General features: G+C 38.3%; 1 protein-coding gene across 1 annotated transcript in view; it reads right to left on the bottom strand.

Annotated features, from left to right (window-relative positions):
* Positions 1–18,621, bottom strand: part of LOC132377906 (metabotropic glutamate receptor 7-like) — a 781,248-nt gene that overhangs the window by 350,709 nt on the left and 411,918 nt on the right. The window contains exon 5 of the mRNA XM_059944374.1: positions 9,774–9,911. Within this exon, the coding sequence (XP_059800357.1) occupies positions 9,774–9,911 (138 nt within the window). The remainder of the gene's footprint in view (positions 1–9,773; positions 9,912–18,621) is intronic.

Below are 18,621 nucleotides of genomic sequence, written 5' to 3'. Positions count from 1 at the left end.
AGTGGGGGGTGGGGTGCGTGTCCAGACAGGTATAATGTAGTTCATCACACTATCCATGTCATTTTTGAATATACGTGATGACTCAGACAGAGGGAGATTTGTCAGGATTTTCTCTCATTGTGCATCTAGTAATACCAATTATAGTAAGTTCCTCATTTTCTTCTGACGTTTGGTAAAAACAGACTTAAAATACTCACTTGATGTTTTTGTCTTTTCTCTATCCCCCATTTTTAAGTTCCATGTCTTAGCATCTATATTTATTTTCACAATTTCTTCCTTTAATTCATTCTAAAACATCTTATTGCTTCAAAGTTTCATCCTAGTTCATTTATTTCCCCTTCTTTTACTGTTTCTTACAATTCACTTAAATTCAGACCTACATTTTTCAATTTAGTAACTCTTTTAATTATGGCATAGGGAAAGAAGCTGTTCCCGAATCATTGAGTGTGTGCCTTCAGGCTTCTATACCTCCTTCTTGATGCTAGCAATGAAAACAAGGCATCACCGGGTAATGGGGTTCTTAATGATGGATGTCACCTTTTTGAGGCATTGCTCCTTGAAGATGACTTGGATACTATGGAGGCTAGTGTCAATGATGGATCTGCCTAAGTTCCTGCAGCTTATTTCAATCATGTGCTGTACCTCCCCCCCAATACCAGATGGTGATGCAGCCAGTTAGAATGCTCTCCACGGGACATCTGTAGAAATTTGCAAGCTTCACTTCTTAGTGAATATTATTTCAGTGAATATATGAAATACTTATTTAAAAGATATGGAAGTAGGTAAGCAATGATGGGCATTTAAAATGCCTTAATCAGTTCACACCTTTTTTGTATTTAATTGTCTTTATCTCCCAATTTCATATTTCTTGTGGTGGGAAGAGACAAAGTTATTAGTTTTGAAATAATTATGTATGTTTCAGCTGTCATTGTGATTTCCACCTCTGACACCATCAAGGGTTGGGGCTTTGTCATTACTTGGATAACTTTGGCCATTTCAGTGTGGGCCAGCTAAACTGTACACATAGAACAGTATAGCACAGGAACAGGACCTCTGGCCCACAGTCTTCACATGTTCTTATCCTCTACATGTTGGTCTTTATTCATACTTATTTCAGGAAGAGTATTACCCTACATTATTCATATTTCAATTGCTTTTATTAAAACTCATCTTCAAGACTACTTTTGCATATTTGATTTGTCCAATCAACATGAAAATAAATGTCATCCACATGTTTTGCATTATGCTTATTGTAACCTGCTGCTATTTCTTACAGGCAATTAGGGGGTCAAATGATTAGGCGCCCTTCAGACAACTCCCATCATTGTTTGCTTTTTCAAGTTAATTTTCATGCTTTCTCACACTAATTCTCTTATGTTTTTTCTGAGCCTGGATTCCTTCTCATCACTGTACTGATATTCTTAACTACCCTTCTGCATGCCTTCCCCTCCTGATTTCATCTATCACCTTGTGTTTCTCTCTGTCCTCCCTCCAGCTCTTAAATCTACTCCTCATCTTTTTCTCCAGTCCTGCCGAAGCGTCATGCCCTAAAACATCCATTCTACTTTTTTTCCATAAGTACAGCCTGGCTTGCCGAGGTCCTTCAGCATTTTGTGTGTGTTGTCCCAATGAGTGGCTAGTATTCCAACACTCAACAGACAGAAACTCTGCAAACTGCGGAAGTACACTATGTTAATTTCACTGCTAAATGTTGAAACCCATGTTTGACCCTTTGCAAAACTTCTGTTCAAATCTTGATTTAATTTTTTTTAATTTAATTTATTTTTTGCTCAGCATAACAAAACTTTCAATTTCCAGATATATTTTCATTTCTTCTCCTCACAGATATCAGCTATCAGAACAGTTCCATCAAAATATAGACATCACCACAACATCCTATACAAAGCCCTTATTAGTATAGCAGACAGGTTTACATCTATATACTGCAGAAAAGGTTGCCATGTTTTATGAAAACTATTTGTTTTGTGAGTGCACTATACATGTCAAAATGTCCAAAGGAATATATTCCATGATTAATTTATGCCAACCAAAAAGTCCAGGGGCCTTATCGGATATCCAAAGTAAAATGTTCTTCCTCACACAAAAAGTCAGGATGTTAAAAATCCTGATTCTGATGTGCTTTAATAAGACAACCGCTGGGTAAGCCTAAGAGCAAAGACACTGGGTCCAGTTCAAGCTCCATCTTCGTTGCATTATCACAGATGTCTTCCCATGTTTCAGCTGTAATTTCTACTCCCAGCTCTTCCTCCCAGACCCTTCCCAGCTGCTCAGCCTCTCCACAAGAACATTCCCTCAGGATGCTGTAAAAAGTACTAATGGAGACTTCACCCTTAGAACAAAACACCCTCTTTTCTATGCAGAAAGAAACAAAAAAGATTCTTGTCTGTGCTAAATTTCTGCACTATTTGACTAAAAGACATTATTGTTCCTTCATCAAACAAATCCCTTAGTTATAAAGTACCCTTAGAAATACAAAGTTTAAATCCAGAATCGATTATGCCAGGCTGAAAATCTGGGCTGCCGGTTATTGGAGTGAAGGGTGATACTTTCGCTGTTGCCCTCAATTTGTCGCACTGCCCTTCAAGCCCTGAATGTATTAACTGCTATTGGATTGCGACAATATTCCTTAACTAGTTTCATCTTATTGAGGAAAAGCAAACTAATAAGAGGGCATTTTGCTTGTGAAACTTCAATGGCTAGCCAACTTGAGGAGGGGTCCCTGCAAACCCATCAACCATGTAAGATAAAAAGGAACTTAATTGATATTTGTTGATGCCTGGAAAATCCAGACCTCCTAGACTGTAACTTAAGACATTTTAATACAGGGTCTTTTTTTTTGTTCCAGATGAAAGAAACAAATCAGCCATTTATTTTTTAAGTATTTGTTGGGTAAAAATGACTGGAATCATTCATACTGGGTAGAGCAGATGAGGAAGAATGTTCATTTTGAGCAAGGATATTAGGCCAAGCCAAGAGTGCTACATCGCTCAAGATCCTGTTTGATTTTGTCAAATAACTGTGTAAAGTTAGCTATGAACAATTTATCAAATGTAGGTGTGACAACGATGCCCAAGTAAACAAAACCTGTCTGCGATCATTTAAAGGGGAAAACACACTAAGTGTCAGGTACCTGCTGCAGGTTCCCCAGAGGCATAGCCTCTCATTTAGTAAAGATGATTTTATAACCCGAAAAGGCGCTAAATGAATCGATGCATTGTATAAGGTCGTGCACTGATATAGCAGGGTTTGATAAGAAAATGAGAACATCATCTGTGTACAATGTAATTTTACGTGACTTTACCTGTGTCTGGAGGAGATATTTTGGGGTCTCGCCGAATAGCCTCAGCCAATGGCTCCATCACTAGTGTGAAAAGTAGTGGTGATAAAGGGCAGCCCTGCCGGCTGCCCCTCAGAATATTAAAATTATCCGACCTAATACCATTAATGAGAATTGCAGCCAAAGGGTCGTTATAAAGAACCTTCAACCACTTAATAAAATTATTGCCCAAACCAAATCATTCTAAAGTGAAAAAAAAGATACAGCCATTCGACATGATCAAAGGACTTTTCTGCATATAAGGAAACCACCAAGCTGTCCACGGCAGGGGTCACCAACCTTCTTTGCACCGCGGACCGGATTAATATTGACAATATTCTTGTGGACCGGCCGCCGGTGGGGGGGGGGGGAGGGGGTGTTAATCGTGACTGGAATATAGGTGATAAGTCAACTATAAGTCACTTATAAGTGGCTAATACACTCAATTTAGTTTTAAAAGGGTTTATATTAAATTAATTATATTAATTATATTGATTTATTGTTATATTATTGATATTATTATATTAGTTATTATTGTGTTATTATTAATTTATTATAATATCAATTCTAAAAGAATTTAATATTAAACACATCTTTTCCTCGTGTGAACATATAAAATCAATGCAACACACCAATATCGCAGAATCAGTGGGAGCCCTGGGCTTGTTTCCCTGCAACAAGGCAATCCCCATCGAGGGGTGATACTTGAAGGGGGTTTCTTATGTCCAGTCTATTCTGCAATTTAGTTTTTGTTGCATTCATCGTAGAAAACTCCGCTTCACAAAGATATGATGTTGGAAATGGAAGGAACGTTTTCAGTGTTTCCGAGGCTATCTCAGGATATTCAGCCTTGACTTTGATCCAGAATGCTGGTAGACAAACATATTTTTCAGTCCACCATCATTTGCAAGCTCAAGGAGTTGATCTTCTTCCCGTGCTGACATGGATGATTCACCGGGGACATTCACAAATGGGTCACGGACCCATTCCTTTGCATGTCTTGGGTCAAGCGAAGATAGGTTATCGCGCACCAGCTGTGAGATGGATGGTGCAGCCTCAGTCTCTCCCAAAATCCCAGCTAATGTTGGGAACATGTCAAATATGCCCCTGCCCACTCGCCATCGCTACAGTTCCAGTTTGACTTTGAAAGCAGACACTTTATCTGCCAACTTAAAGACAGTTGTCATTCTCCCCTGAAGTGACAAATTGAGTTCATTGAGCAGGTTGAAGAAGTCAGACAGATAAGTGTGTTTTACTATCCACTCCTCGTCACCGAAGTGTACTGCCAGTTTTGACTTTTTTCCTGAAAGAAATCTCTGTAGCAGCTCTCTTAACTCAAAAACTCTGGCCGGGCTCTTCCCCTTGATAGCCACCTGACGACAGTGTTTAAGAGAAGGGGTTTGTGCTCTGCATCCATTTCCTCGCAAAGCTGCTCAAACAGACGTGAGTTAAGGTCTCTTGTTTTGATGTGATTGATAACTTCAACAATGTCACTCTGTTAAGATCAGATGACACTTTTCGGCTAGCCAGCATTTCCCTATGTATGACACAATGTGTAGACTGGCATTCAGGAGCAACCTCTTTGACTTGGGTAGTGAAACCAGACAGCCGTCCAATCATTGCTGCAGCCCCGTCTGTGCATATTCCAACACAGAATGACCAGTCCAGTTTGCCTGACATGTAGTCATTTAAAGACTTGAATAGTTCTGGCCCAGTTGTGTTAGTTGGCAGCTGCAGTGCACACAACCTATCCTCGTGCACATCATCTTGAAATATATTCGCACATAAACCAGCAGTATTGCCTTGTTGTTGACATCGGTAGACTCGTCGACCTGGATAGCATACTGCGGTTCCAACTGTGTGCTGTGCTTTGATGTCCTCCACTATGTCATCAATTCTCCTTTAAACTGTGGTAGCTGAAAGAGAACCCTGTGCCATCTTGTTAGCTGCAGCTTCTCCCAATAGTATACAGCAAATGTCCTTGGCAGCAGGCAGAATCAATTCTTCACCAACAGTGAAAGGCTTCTTAGCCTTAGCAATACGGTTAGCCACTAAGTACAATGCTCTCAGAGCAGCAGCATTTGTGGAGGTGGTGAATCTCAGCACTTGCTTCTGTCCCGCTTGCTCACATTTTCTCCGCTCAAAAAACTCAACGGGTTTGTCTTTAAGTGCAGAGTGCTTGGACTCAAGGTGCCGAAGCAGTTTTGAGGGCTTCATTGCCTCATTAGGCAGCTTGTCTCCACATATCACACACAGGGGCTTGGAGCGTGAGAGTCACCGGTTGCATTAAAGCCATATTTTATGTACGACTCATTATATTTTCTGTTGAAGGGAAGCTTTCTTTTTTTTTGCAGTCTCAGCCTCAGCTGTCTTTGTGTTATCATCATTGTTAGGTCTTTTATGTCCCCTACCACCTCTTCCAAAGAAACTCTCAAATGACATTTGTGTTTGACTCATCGAGTAGTTGCAGGTTAGTAACCGACTGGTGACCTCGTGTGTGTTCAAGTTCAACAGTGGGGCATGTCAGGGAATGAGTGCAGTAACTCCTGAAAAGGTAATGGAGCATTGAAGAGGGACTCTTGTTCAGAAGAAATGCCTAGGAGATCTAAATTCCTGATAAAAGACTCCATCCTAGATTGTCCATCATTACATTACTCAGATTGATACAGTTTAGAATAAAAATTCTTAAACACAACTTTAATCATTTTAGAATTACTAGTGAGGGCCCCAGTCCTATCCCTAATTGAAGTCTGAGAGGCGCTTTTCTTTCTAGCTAAGTAAGCCAAATACCTACCTTGTTTTTCACCATGTTCAATCACTGTTTAGCAAATATCAATTTTCTTTTGGCTGCTTGTGTAAGTAAAGAGTTTAGTGTATAGCATAGGGCTGTGATAATCTGTAACTTGGCTGCAGAAGGCTTATTAGTATAATCCTTTTCAGCTGCCGTAAGCCTTGTTCCACTAGGCGCTGCTGTTCCGCAGCTTGTCACTTCTTACTAGCGGAGTAGGAGATAATTAATCCCCTTGCATAGGCCTTAGCGGTTTCCCAGAGCATCGATGGACTACTAGCTGATTTGGAATTAATAGATAGGAAAGTTTTGAATTCGGAAGTAGTCTATAAATTTATTATCTTTTAGAATAAAAGGATTCAGCCTCCAATGTCTAGATTGTGCTGAATTATCTTTGGGCTTAATATTTAAATATACTGTTACATGGTCAGAAATAGTGATATTTCCAATTGTGTAGGATACAACTAAATCTAGGAGCATTTTGGGGGGTTAGAAAAAAGTCTATTCTGGTATAACACTTGTGTAGATTAGAAAAAATTGTGAAGTTTTTGTCTGAGGGATGTAACTACCTCCAGATATCCACAAGTCCTAGTTCTCCACATAAGCCCATGATTGTTATGGACTGTGAGGAAGGGAATGGGGGACCACTAGGCACTCTGTTCATCAATGGGTCCATGAGAGAAAAAAATCCCCACCGACAATAATGTTTTGTATTGAAAAGCTTGTAAGTTTGGAAAAAAGCATCTGTTAGGAATTTAAGAGGATGAGCTGGAGGACAGTAAATATTGAGAATACCATAATCCGCTCCATATATTGAAGCCTTAGCAATCACAAATCTCCCATACTTATCTTTAATGCTGTCTAATAACTTAAAAGGTAAGTTCTTCTTAATTAAAATGGCCACCCCCCCTCCCCCGCCACTCCTGGTGTTAAAGGATGAAAAATAGACTTGATCAAATCCACTCTGTTGCAGTTTTAGATGTTCTTTATCATTTAAATGTGTCTCCTGCAATAAAGCTATATCCACCCTTTCCTTTTTCAGGTTTAGTAGGATTTTCTTTCTCCTGATTGGTGAATGACTCCCCTTAATGTTCCAAGTGCACAATTTTAATATATTACTGGTCATGATCACAACCCTGCAGTTCTTGTCCTTTAACTTAGCACCTAACTCCCTGAACTCACTTTGCAGGACCTTGTCACACCTCTTACCCATGTTAATGGAACCTACTTGGACCATGACCTCTGGCTGCTCACTCTCCCACTTAAGAGTGCTGCAGACTCATTCAAAGATATCCCTGACCTTGGCACCCAGCATGCAACACAGCATCTGGGAATCTGGTTCTCGTCCAAAGAACTTCCTTTCTGATCCCCTAACCAACAAACCTCTTATCATTACTGCTCCCCTCTACTCCCTTACCCCCTTCACTTCTGAGCCATAGAGCCAGAGACCTGATGGTGATGATGATATTTTTTCCATGAGTGGGATTATGGAATTTTCTGCCTGAAAGGATGCTAGAGGCAGAAACCCTCATTGCATGTAAAATGTGCTTGTATGTTTATTTTTTTTTTAATTGTTCTCTAGGGCTAAGGCTCAAGTTTTATGGTAGGGTTAAATTGAACAGTGACATGAATATGATGAATCTCTTGACCTGCTACTGTATTGTAAATGCTCTATGATTCTATACAAACAACATTGCTTCCATGTGCTAACCAAACTGATTTAAAAAAGCAAGCTCTGAATTCAAATATCGATTGCATCTTCATCTATTATCCACACACCACGTCATCAGTACTTAGAAAAAGGCTTCAGAAATGAGTGCAGAGAAAATCCAAACGTAACATTATAGAACTAACTAATTGATGGTTGAGTGAGGAATGTTATCATTATATTGACATTGGATTCCTTTTATCTATCTGTGCTTTAATGGGGCAAATATGGTTTCAGTTTAGCACCAGTATAAGAGAACACACGTTCAATAACTCAGATTAGTATTCATTACTAAAATGGATTACATGAACATTCATGCTTCATCTCAGCAATAAACCATACACTTACCTTCTGGCTTATTATATGAGAAATCACATAATCTAATAACTCAATCCAGCATTCATTACCAAACTGGATTATGGGAACCTCATTCTTCATCTCAGAGGTATTCCATATGTTTATCTCCACAAACATAACTCCTTCCTCCCATGTGCTAAATCCTGGTCCCAAGTGAAGTTATGTGAAATTTCATTCATAGTTTGTGATTTCTGAATGGAATCATGGGAATTAAAGAAGTAATTTTGCTTGCTATTCTTGTGTGAACTCTTTGAAGGAACAATCCAATTAATCTTATATCTTTTTACCCAAGCCTTGCAAATTTTGTTCAGGAAGTATAACTTTGTTAACAGAAAGATGTATGCTTTCTATATAAAGCTTTAATTATCCTCATTTACTTCTTCTTGGGGTGAGGGGAGAAGGGAGAAGAATACTAATCAGCGTTGTAATAATATTATTTGTTTCAGTTGCTTTTACAAGTTCTACGTCTAAATTTGCTCTGCCTCCCTCATGAATTGAAGGTTTTCCTTTTTTTTTGATGACAGCTAATTCAGTGGGGGCCAGCTAATCTGCACATAAGTAATGTTCCCAGGCTGCAATGACTATACATGCAGGTGTTCATTCACACTTATTTCAGGAAATAAACACTCCTGCATTATTCATATTGTGTACTATTTTGTGTGTGTTTCCACCCTGGAAGCCCAGAATACCCAGCTCAGCACAGATAACACCTACAAAATGCTGAAGGAACTCATCAGGTAAGGTAGCATCTACGGAGAGGAATAGAGTTGACATTTTGACCCACGATCAGGAATATCATACTATTAATAATATGCTGCTAGCTCATGTGAACATAACAGTTCTATGAGTATTCCATCACAAGAGAATCCTTTAGCCTTGAGGAGGGAAAATAAACAGGGGTGTTCCTGATCCTGTTGTTAAATGACGATATATATTAGAAATAAAATGATAGATTCAGACTGAGTTTCAGCGCCATCCCTGAACAAATGATCTACCCACTTTCTACGCTCAGAAATATAGCCAGTGGAAACATAACCCCTGGTAAGCTAGCACTTCAGGAAGAGAATAAAAGAAAACGAATGAAAAAAATACCTTAAACCAAATAGCTTCTGGTATGAAGATCAGCCAGACCCATTAATGTGCACATTGTGATTGTTTTTTTTATCAAACCCAGAAAGAACACCTGATACCTAATCATCTGAGTCAGCTAAGACAAATGACTACTCTCACGTCAGTTCCAGAATAATGAATTCAGCTATGCAACCAATTTATTACATATCAGTGATAATGATGTACCTATTGTATTAAAAGTCAGAATGAAAAGCACTTTTCCCCTTTTGTTAAAATATGTTAAACTCAAATCTGCAGTATGCTTACATTATTGATATGTGAAATACAAAATGGAATATGTCATCTCATAAAATATGAAAGAATAATGTCAGTGTGGCGGTTACATTACGCCATACATTCTTTCGTCTGCATAACTTAATCAAATTTCATTAAAAAAATTGACTCTAAACTGTTGCATTCATGAGTCTCATTTCTGAAAATCGACAGTGAAAATAGAAAGAAAGATTGATAACCTGTACACTTTTTGGCTGTGTCTTTTTTTGAACCAGTTCGTGTCACTTGACAGTCAAAGTTCTCTTCCCAGAACTCTGCAAACCAGACATTTCTTCGATTATTCTCCAAAGTCCGGCTTGTGAAGTAGGTATCAAAACCTGGCAAGGAAAGAGAATACACACTGTTTGCAGCAAATCCAAACACTTGGATAATGAAACATGACCAGTGAGAGAATCATCCAAATATATAGGGTAGAAGGCAGCCAGACAGCCCTTGAATCTGCTGTCATTTAACTTGATCATGGTTAATTTGACTGCAACCTCAATTCCACATTATAGTTTTCTCCTCTGTAACTGGTTATCTCTTTGTTTATCAAGAATCTACTGAAATAAATGTCCAGAGATTCTGCCCTTGAGTGAAGAATGTTCCAAAGACACATCACTCTGAGAGAAATAATAACCTATTTTGACTTCAGCTAAGTCACTGGATAAAACGGTGGGTATGAAAGTCTTTATTCATCACAATGAACAGACATTCTCTTGGTGACCCTCTTGATAGAGTTTCTCAAAGTCAAAGTACATCAACATTTTATACTCTTGAGGACAACTGTAACAGTAGGTGATTGAATCTAATTTCAAAAGCTACAATGTCATTGCTTAATTCAATATTTTGTGTCTGACAAACAGTTACTAAGAAGTACATATTCACAGTGGAAGAACATTATACTTGCTAAGACATGTCTGAAGGTTCAAACATATTTTCTTGTCAAATTAATTCACACAAATGGTCAAAAAATCTTTTGAGGACTGAAAACCTGGACATCCAAGATTTAGTATTGTGGGGGCTGACTCTCTGAGGACAAAAACATCCCAAGTATTGATAGATTAGCTAACATAATCCAATCGTCTAACGTTTGGCTGATGCATATGAGAAAATCTCTTAGCAACCAGACTCCTGCTGTCGTCCAGCAGCTGTGCTCCATAGACAGTGATGTTTGTCTGCAAAACTGTCCTTTTAACTTCAAACTGATTACTACTTGTAACTTACAGTAAAAACAGAAAAGTCTTTCTCAATTGAATTGGTCCTGCTGAAGGGTCTTGGCCCAAAATGTCTACTGTACTTTTTTCCATAGATGCTGCCTGGCCTTTTGAGTTCCTCCAGCATTTTTGTGTGTTATTTGGATTTCCAGCATCTGCAGGTTTTCTCTTGTTTGGGATCTTACTTGAATTAATATCTGCTAAATTCACATAAATTCAAACTCCTGAATAATCCCTAACACACTTAGCTGTGCCTTAAATGGATAATACCTTATTTCTGAACAAAGTTTTAGTTTCTTCCATAAGAGGGAAGAACCTCTTCCAATCCAATCTGCCAAGGCCCTCAAGATTTTATATATTGAATCAAGTATTCAGTCACACTTCTAAACCCTAGTAGATACAGGTCCAAATTGATCAATCCACTCCTAAGACAACCTGCTCATTCCTGGAAAATATTAAAGTCTCACAGCTTTACATCCTTCTTTAAGTAAGACCAATGTTGTATACAGTGCTCCTAAAGTCTCACCAATGCCCTATAATACTGAAGCATAACTTCCTTACTTTTGTATTCAATTTATCTAGCAAAAATTCTGTTAGCTTTCTCCCTTACTTGCTGTATACTCGTAGGTTTTTTTGTGAATTATGGTTAGTCATATTGCTCTGCATTTCATCTCTCAGCATTTAGATAAAATGCTTTTCATTACTCCTACTGAAATGGATGTTTAAATATCATACTCTATTCACCACATCTCTGCCCACTCACTCAATGTCTTTCTTATATCCTCTTCACAAGTTATTATCCTATCTTTGTCTCATCAGCAAGTTATTATCCTATCTATGTATCTTTTGGTGTCTTCTTCCATTTACATAAACATGTACAAACCAGCCAACCAGAAACAAGACCCAATTATGCTTATTACTTGTCTCCTGTTCCCCAATCTTTTATGTTCTTCAATATCTTTCCTCCTACACTGTGAACTTCCATTTCTCCAAAAACCTTTTATGTTTAACATGAGTAAACAACATAGGAAAAGTGTATATATTCCCATTCCACAGCACTTCTTCTAGCCATAATAAGTTGACTAAACATGATTTTCCTTTCAGAAACAATGTTGACTTTGCTTAATAAGTTCTAAATTTTTCTAAGTATCCTGGTATGACACCTTTAGTCATTGTTAACTTTTCTCCCATGGCAGGGGAAGAAAAGGAAAATTGAGGAAGAAAGTCAAAATGAGAAAGGGAGGAGGGGAAGAAATGGTGGCAAGAGAAAAATGAAGTAGAAAATATAGAAAACAAAACAAACATAAATTTTTGTTTTAATTTTGAAACAAAATTAAATTTTGTAAACTTTAATTTTGTTTTATGACTGGGTGCTGGTTGATGTAACTAGGCAGATTAAAATTTAGTATGGAGTAGATGGACTGAAAAGCCTATTTCTGTGTCGTGGTGCACTATGAATCTTTGACTCTCTCTTCTGAAGCAGGGGTCAAACAAAACATATACAAAGAACATGATAAATGATCTTGAAATTTTTGATCTATCCCATAACTTTACAAGTAATGTAGAACATATTGCCACAATCATAACAGGAAGGACAAACATCAAGCCAATAATGTTGAATATTTGCCCTGCAATTCTGCATTTAAAGTCTGAAGATTGTGACAACTGTGAGCATATCCTTGTGTCCGATTCTGTCTCTGTATCTATTAAAAGGGATGTAATGTCCTGCAAGTGGAAATATGGCTGAAAGAGGACCCACAGTAGGTTTAGATGCAGCATTGATGATAGAATGAACAAGAAGAAACCTAACCCAATGTAACATGTAGGCAATATTCAGCAATAAAATTGATGGTTTTTATGTAGTTATACCGTATAATAAACACATAAGAAATAGAAACACGAGCTGACCTTTTGTCCCATTGTGCCTTTCCTTCACTCATCATGATAATGGGTGATCTTTTACTTCAGCACCAGTTTTCTGCACTGAAAACATTTCACAACTCCCTTAAGAATTCATTTATATCTGTCCTGAATATACTCAGCAACTGAGCATGCACAATATGCTTGAGTAGAGAACTCCAAAGATTTTCTAACTACTGCAAGAAGAAATTTCTTCTCATCTCTGTCCTGAATTATTTTGGGACTGTGACATCTGTTTCAGGACACACTATCCAGTGGAAACAATGTCCATGCAGCTACGTTACCAGACCCTGTAAGATTTCCATATGTTTCAATAAGATCACCCCCTATTCTGCTAAACTCAAGAACAGGCTTGCCAAGTAATTTATTCTATTTGCATCCAAGAAACCCAGCATGATAGGAATTAATCATAATTCGAGGTCACCTCTTCTCCTATCACATTGCAGCCTTTTCATTTTCAAATATGCAGCATGCATGAGCTATGTCAAGGTTTCCATAAAGGAATGCATATATTTTCAAAATGTTTTCTTCCCTGAGAACCTATTACTGACAGCTTCACATTTATAACTAGATATTTAAGTTGCATTTGAGCTGGTCACCTAAGTGACTGTATCAAGGAGGGTAATTTATTTTTACTGGTGGAGGGGGGAGGGGGTAAACAATTCTATATTTTAAGAACAACAATATTGCCCCAAGTAAATAGCATCATAATGCCTTTGGACATGAGATATTACATCGCATCAATGCTTTATTAATAGAAGATAACATGCCTTGGAAAATGAAGACAAATATTACTTTAAGTATTTAATTTTTTTGTGATTCCCTTCTGTGGGAATAAACTGCAGTCGAGGCACATGTAATTGGAAGATAAGCTACCTTTAAATATCTCTTCCAATCACATACTAGGTGATTCTCCTAGCCCCACCTAAAGAAATAGCCCTATTCAACCAAAATATATTACTTTGGGCAACACAAAATGTTTAGGTAAATACCCATCTCATGGGCTTGTTCCAAATGTTTTTATTGTGAAGCAACATCAGCTTAACCACAACAAACAATGTCCTAGAGTACAATGCTTCTTTTTTCTTTTCTTTCTTATAACAACATACCACCCCATCTCCTTTCCCCTTCCCAGTCCTTCCCTCCCCTTGCCCCTCCCTTATGTGCTGGTTAGGTCCTACTGCAACCCCCAACGCTTGGTTCAGCTGTCGGTCTCTTCTAAACACAACAGTAATGGGTGCCAGGTTTTTCAAGTTCCTCGAGTCTGTCCTTGATAACGTATCTTATCCTCTCTAGATGCAGAGTAACCATTAATGCAGCCAATGATGGAGTTTCCTCCTTCTTCCTGAACATCAGTATGAGTTTCTTTCCATTAACTATGCCATAGGTCAGGAGTTGTTGCTGGGTAGCCTGGAATTTATTTGACCTCGCAGAGGTTCCAAAAATTATTAAAATGGAGTCCGGTATTATCTGAACCTTTAGTGCCTTCAATAGGACCTCAAATATTTGCTTCCAATACTCTTGTATCCTGGGACATAAAGCATAACTATGTAACAAAATTTCCTCTGAACACTTGCATTTCTCACACATTGGGGACACCTTTGGGAATATTTTATGAATCCTTACTTCTGAGTAATGTAGTCTATGTGGGATTTTAAATTGTAATAAACAATGCCTGGCATTGATGGAACGAAAGTTAACATACTCGAAAGCCTCATTACATAGAACCTCCTCTATCTCTGTACCAAACTCCTTTTTCCACTCTTTTAATATAATCCATTGTTGTATGGTAATTGTTTTGTAAGGCATTATACAAATAGGCGATGATTTGTTCTGTACCTGAACATGATCTTGAATGATTATCTAACTTATCAGGTTCTGCTGTCTCAAAACCAGAAAGATGTGATCTTATATAGTGTCTTAGCTGGAGATACCTGAAAAAATGACTCTTTTCCAATCCAAATTTGTCCTGTTGAAACAAAGCAAAAATCCCTTGTATGTATAAGTCTTCAACGCTGCATATCCCTAATTCTTGGCATACATCAAAGGCCCCATCTATACACAGGGGGATAAAAGAGGGGTTTGCTCTTACAGGTACAAGAAAAGATAGTGCTCTGAGTTTCAGATGCTTCCCCATTTGTCTCCACATCTGTATGGTACTATGGATAATGGGATTGCCTCTAATCAAGCTTTTTTTTAACCGAATAGGAGACATAATGATTGCCCCTATGGAATATGGTAGGCTATCTCATAGGCTTTGGGTGCGTGAACTGGCCACATCCCCTGACCTTCAATAATTAGATAAAGGACCAACTCTCCAAGCCTTCATGAATTTTGGTAAAGATTTGTGGGGCATGATTGAGTTGTTCGAAGAGGGAATAACTTCATTCAAAGTGAAAAATGGATTCAGAAACACGAGAAAATCTGCAGGTGCTGTAAATTCAAGCAACACACACAAAATGCTGGTGGAACGCAGCAGATCAGGCAGCATCTATAGGAAGAAGTACAGTTGACGTTTCAGGCCATGACCCTTCATCAGGACTAACTGAAAGAAATATAGTAAGAGATTTGAAAGTGGGAGGGGATGATCCAAAATAATAGGAGAAGACAGGAGGGGGAGGGATGAAGCTAAGAGCTGGAAAGTCGATTGGCAAAAGGGATACACAACTGGAGAAGGGGGAGGATCATGGGACAGGAGGCCCAACTTCTGCTAATGCCCCTCCTCCCCTTCTTACCCCACCCCTTATTTATTTATTATTCTCTCTTCCCCCCCCCCCCCCATTTCTCTCTCTGTCCCTCTCATAATCACTGGTTGCCTGCTCTCCATCTTCCTCTGGTGCTCCCCTCTCCCTTTCTTTCTCCTGAGGCCTCCCATCCCATGATCCTTTCCCTTCTCCAGCTCTGCATCGCGTTTGCTAATCAACTTTACAAATCTTAGCTTTATCCCTCCCCCTTCTGTCTTCTTCTATCAGTCCGGATCTCCTCCACCTCCTCCCACTTTCAAATCTCTTACAATCTCTTCTTTCAGTTAGTCCTGACAAAGGGTCTCAGCCCAAAATGTGGACTGTATTTCTTCCTATAGATGCTGCCTGGCCTGCTGTGTTCCACCAGCATTTTCTGTGTGTTGCTTAAATGGATTCAGATATACCTTTCTAAGACTTTAGCTGAAAGGTACCAATAGAATCACTGCAAATAATTCAATAGTCTTGCTTCAGAATTAAAATATTTGTGGGCCTCAACTAGAGGTCAGTGAAGCATGATCTTTGTAACATAGAGCTAGATCAGTATCTCGTTGCAAGGCCATTGTTTGTGAGTTCTCTTTCTTTTTTTGCTTTCAGATTGCCTACATAGATGTGATATATCAAGGCAACATCATCCATGTTCTCACAAGCAGGAATTTGTCCATTTAAATACACTTTAGCTGTTTAGTTTGTTGCTAGATTACACTTTGGTGCAAGCATTTCTACTTCAATCCAAACACTGTTAATGCTTATTTTGTTTCATATCTGCACCCAAGAATTCAGGCAAAGGTATGTGCTTAAAATACCTCAAAGTTTTCTCAATCGATCCACTCTATAATCAACTGTGCAACTTTTTAAAATTTGTTTTTATTTAGGAGAGAACCACTTCCAAAAAGACAATGGGACAGTTTATTACAATGGTAAACTCTGCTTAGCACAATGTGGTTTGTGCATTGCATCCATGAAGCCAGAGTAAAGTCAAACCCTGAAGCAAAGTCTGTCTTTACTAACTCTGCAACATTTGCTGTGAAGACAAATATTAATCTAATGATTAAGCCAATATGGGGAAGGGTACTAACTTTGTCTAACATTTAGAACCATTGAGCTCCATGAAATGAATAATTGGCTTGACTTTCAGGATCTATCTCTATCTTGCTTTGCAAAGGGTCAGAAACTCAAACCTCTTTCACAACAGTGCACATAATGTAAAATAGACTTATGGACAGCTTCTATCCCAACAATGCTTGAATGGACTTCTCATACCATAAGATGAACACAGTCTCCCAATCTACCTCATTGTAGCTCTTGGATATTACTTGTCTACCTGTAATCTGCTTTCTCTGCAATAGAAACATTATATTCTACATTGTTTTCATTAGCACAATGTAACTATGTCTGGCACAATTTGTCTGAAAGGCATGCAAATCAAGAGCTTTTTACTGTATCTTAGTATATAGTACATGACAATAATAAATTAATACAATGTATTTTCAATTACATATCTAGCAGCTAAATACAGCTGTTCCCTTTCAGACACTACTTTCATCCCAAAAAATGACTTATCTATGCATTCAAATCAATATTCAGAATTAGTTCTTCCAAAAAACAGGGTAATCTTGTCCCAAACCAGAGAAAATCTGCAGATGCTGGAAATCCAAGTGACACACACAAAATGATGAAGGAACTCAGCAGGCCAGGCAGCATCAGGGGAAAAAGTACAGTCGTCATTTCTGGCTGAGACCATTCCAAGGACAGTTTTCTTTCAGTGAACTATGTTCCAAACCAACACTGCAAACAGGAAACCCGAAGGAGGATAGGAAGTAGCCTGGAGGGATTGTGCATGTCTTAATGAGGTGACCTCTCATTCTACTAGTCTTAGAAGATTTTACGCCAAGTTAGCAGTAACATGGTTGAGAACAGAGGTCTACTTTAGAGACTATTTCTGTGTAATACGATGAACTATTCCCGCAATAGTGATCGTAATATTTATTTCAAGATAACAGTACATCATAGCAGTTTCTCACCAGGATCCACCATCACTATTCATAGTCATATTATTTTTTAATTTTCCCATACACAACTTATTTTCTTCATTTATTTTATTTCTCATGTTGTAATTGAATAATATTTTAATCAAAATCACTGTTTATCTGAAGTAGTTGACTCCTTCAGTAGGCATGTTGGCCTACTCTCCAACAGTTCTGTTTCACAATTGCAATGGGCTACTGCATAAGAAACATGCAAAAATTACGACACATAAATTGAGGATGAAATAACCCAATTATTCCTGGATAACAGAAACAACCATAAATCAGAGAGTGATCCAGGTCATATATCAGCACTTCCTTTTTGGATCAGTCCTTTTGACAATTTGATACTTTGCAAGAGTTATCTGCTATTCAGTTCAGGAAAAAAAATTGTCATCTCTCTGCAGTAGCTTGAAATCACACCTCGGGCTCGTCAGCTGGGACTTCCCTATGTAATGTTATTACAATTCAGGTCATGTTTGATATGGTTTAATGACAGCTTTGAGGAGATGAATCAGGCAGCTTTACTGAGAGTGACAAAGGGAGGGTGCATGCGGCATGTTGCATGTATGACTCTCATTGGCAGTAGTGTTGCCTTAATTCCCAAAGGGAAAGCAATTGTCAACAAACATCAGCATGCCTGGGGGCATGTGGGGAATAAGATAAACCAATGGAAACAAAACAGAACATTTAGTCGACATTATTCATACATTTCAAAATGTATACAGAGTTCTTGTCAACACCAAAATTACCATGTGGAAGAAGGAACTTTTATCTAACTGATTTCATTGTTAGGTTTTCTTCTCTTGCTCTCACATCTTCCTATGCTTTATATGGCTGTTTACATAAAATTAGATTTATCATCTTTGGCTAAAGAGTCTAAAATTTTCTGATGCAAAAAGAACGAGGGATATCTAATAGAATGTGACTCAATTTCTGCTGCGTATGTTAAAATTCAGAATTTGCAGGTCTTTAAACTGCAAGGTAGCAGGTGTCTATAGTTAATAATAATCAGTCCAACTGCAGGGACGGAGGGAATGTCAGGCAGGGACAGTGCAAGTGTGTACTCTAAGCCCAAATTAATTATGAGGGATTCTGTCAAGGACTACACTGGAGAGCAAAACATGTGGATAAGTCACTAGC

This window comes from Hypanus sabinus, chromosome 19 (genome assembly GCF_030144855.1).
Source record: "Hypanus sabinus isolate sHypSab1 chromosome 19, sHypSab1.hap1, whole genome shotgun sequence".
Lineage (NCBI taxonomy): Eukaryota > Metazoa > Chordata > Chondrichthyes > Myliobatiformes > Dasyatidae > Hypanus > Hypanus sabinus.
Note: the sequence above shows the minus strand (reverse complement) of the source record. Positions and strands in the feature narration are given on the sequence as shown.